Below are 2,990 nucleotides of genomic sequence, written 5' to 3'. Positions count from 1 at the left end.
TCCTAGTAAAGAACTCATTAAAACTCTGATCCTTGGCTCTGGGAAGTACACTGTCTCCTTAGTAGTTACAAACATCATGTTCCCCGAGAAGGTAGTCATCTCAAGCTAGTAATGGAAAAGGAAAGAGACAGGAAGGCCAAACCACTGACAAGACGCCCTTAGAGATCATTGTAGAAGGGGAATTAGCATCATGGAAAAGCACTGAAGGTGAACCACAGGTATGCCAGGCAGAAGTAGGTGTATTCAACTGGGTACATCTCCCATTAGAAAAAAAGGCAGGAACCCAACGACACACCTGCGACATGCCATACACTGTGCGAATTGCATTACGTATGAACTCATTTGATCCCTACAATAATGCTATAGATAGGGACATTAATATTCCCATTTTACAAATGGGAAATGAAGCTCAGAGGTGTGAAGAAACCTTCCTGACTAGTACATTGCAAAGCCAGGATTTTTCTGTCTTCAAAACCGAAGCTCTAAAAAGACAAAGGAAAGCAAGTCTTTACTTTTTCTATTATACATCACCGCCTTAGCTGCAAGTACTAGTCCTCACATGTGGTTCTCTAACAGAGGCAGGTGATAGCTGCATTAAAGGGGTAACCTGGCAGATGCGCTGCCAGCATCCAAAGGCTGCCATTGAGACTGTGGGAACACAGACCCTCCCCAATCTCCTGATCCTTCATCCTTCATAAGAAAGCATAGAAACAAAAACACACTCTTGGGCAAGTCATCGTGAGTATCAAAGAAATACAATAAGAATGTGCTAAAAATAAAAGCTAAATCCAGGAAAGCAACTGAAGGTACATGGAGTAGATATAGTACCTTGCTTTATCCAATCGAGAAAATAGTTCTCAATGACATCCCTCAGTATAAATACTTGTATCCAGTTCTGAGATCTCCTTTCATCAGATGTCCATTAGACATGCTCTTGATATTTTGGCATAGAGAATGAGGATTATGGAGGAAAAGTTCTGTGATGACTTCATAAATTTTAGTTATGGTGGCAAGTGTGCAAGACAAAGCAGGATGTGCATGAAGAGTGGCTGGGATGATGTTCATGGAAAAATCACATACTTGGATTTTGGAAATGTCATAGCTGAGATTTTAAAGGCTGGGAAGCCTGCCCCATCCCATCCCCACAGTGACAGATTTAACATACATCAATTAGTAGTACTCCATAAATAAGTCAGCTTTTCATCGTGCTAAAAGAAGACTACTAAAAATCAACTGTTGAAAAGAGCAGTTGAAAATGAGGACACTGAGATCAGTAATATTTTAACAATATTTAAATGTATTAAGTATTTTTAACAATAATAATATTCTAACCATTCTACTCAATGTACAATTAATAAGTGAGAGTTTCTAGTATTTTCATTTCCAAGGAACTTCAAAAACACAATTGGTCCAATGCTGTGACAGTACTCATCCATGTGTCTTAAGTTCCAAGGCTTCCTCACCTTCACAAATGTAATCTTTAAATCTTTAATCCAGCTAAACCATATATATGTCAGACACATTGATTCCTAAAATGTGAAAAATAGGAAGGGAGGACTAAAAAGCCCTTTCATCATTGGCATGCCTAAAATAACAAATGAAAAGCATCAAGAGACTAGATATGTGTCTGCCAACTAAAGCTTCCTGGTGAGATTTTCCTTGTGCATATCTGGGTAATCATATGTATGTTTTTAAACTGTGATGGTAATGTCTTTATTTGTGTAAATCTACAGAGTCCTCTATGCTACAGTACGAGAAGGCAGAGCAGGGATAGGGTCAGGAACTATGCAGCCAATTTCTAAAATTATGTTTCTCAACCTTCTGCTGGGGCAGCCACTGAGGAGCAGCAGCCATGGTTCTGCCTTAGTCCATTGCCAGGGCCTCAACAAGGGTCACACAGTGATCGAGAACATGAGCAAGCCGAGGCACAGCCACCACCATGGGCACCTCACCAAGCGCAGCAAATTCCTGCAGGGCATGATCCAAGAGGTATGTGGCTTGGTCCCGCGGGAGCGGCGTGCCGCGGAGCCACTCAAGGTCTCTAAGGACAAGCTGGCCCTGAGGTTCATCAAGAAGAGGTTGGGGACACACATCCGCGCCAAGAGGAAGTGGCAGGAGCTGAACAACGTCCTTGCAGCCCCCAGGAAGGCGGCAGCCAACAAGGACTGAGCCCCATCCCCTCTGTGTGTAATAAAGCCTTTTCAGAGAAAATAAATAATAAATAAAATTATGTCTCTCAAGAATATGTCTAAGAAAGTGTCCTTGGATGCTACACATTACAAACCTCGTTACTATATTCTTGACTACATTCCTTCCACATTTAATAATTTTACTAAAAATAGTACGTTTTAGGGCACAGCTGACTTTAAAAAGTCATGAGTTCTTCTCCCAAAATGTTGTTCTCTGTTCTGTGAAATGAAAAACAGGATCTCTGTGTCATGGTCTTGTGTGAACAGAGCAGGCTAAAAAGATATCTTATTCTCAATCCTTCCTGTGAAAGTCACTATTATTTTCTTCACTTCACTTTCTCACTCTGATAAATGGGGATGATCTCAGATACTCTTAGCAGCACTATCAAGACTATAAACGAAATTATGTTGCTAAATTATTTGAAGTCTCTTTTAAAAGTATGGGTTTATTACCACCTTAAAAGGTATCAAATATTATTTTCCTTATACTCCAAAGACTTACCAAGTGCCCCTCAAGCTAGGCAGTAGGTTCCTGTGAGGTCCCTGTTTGAGCGATCTTCATATTATCAACAAGGGAACCACTAACACGATGAAGAATGAAATGACTCACATGCTATCTACAGATACAAATAATATGTTGTTAAAGCATAGAGATAGACAGTCTAATTTGCATTAGAGAGGATCAGAGTTATATCCAGTCTCTTGGAAAGAAACTAAATTGCTCTTTTTGCCATTGGTTGTAAGACCAATAACACAATCCTTCTCCTAAATCAGTTAATATACAGACATACAGTTGATATA

At 40.0% G+C, this 2,990-nt stretch overlaps 1 protein-coding gene across 1 annotated transcript; it reads left to right on the top strand.

Annotated features, from left to right (window-relative positions):
* Positions 1-1,781: 1,781 nt before the first annotated feature.
* On the top strand, positions 1,782-2,169 carry LOC120595700 (60S ribosomal protein L36-like). The gene has a single exon (XM_039854039.1). It carries the CDS (start codon positions 1,786-1,788, stop codon positions 2,167-2,169), a length of 384 nt encoding a protein of 127 aa, XP_039709973.1. The 5' UTR covers positions 1,782-1,785.
* Positions 2,170-2,990: the final 821 nt, after the last annotated feature.

Source organism: Pteropus medius, unplaced genomic scaffold, assembly GCF_902729225.1.
Source record: "Pteropus medius unplaced genomic scaffold, Ma_sr-lr_union100, whole genome shotgun sequence".
Lineage (NCBI taxonomy): Eukaryota > Metazoa > Chordata > Mammalia > Chiroptera > Pteropodidae > Pteropus > Pteropus medius.
This window is presented reverse-complemented; position numbering and strand designations above follow the sequence as displayed.

What these genes read in the sequence shown, in the direction of transcription:
- LOC120595700 (XM_039854039.1), top strand. Translation starts at nt 1,786, where the DNA reads ATGCAGCCAATTTCTAAAATTATGTTTCTCAACCTTCTGCTGGGGCAG.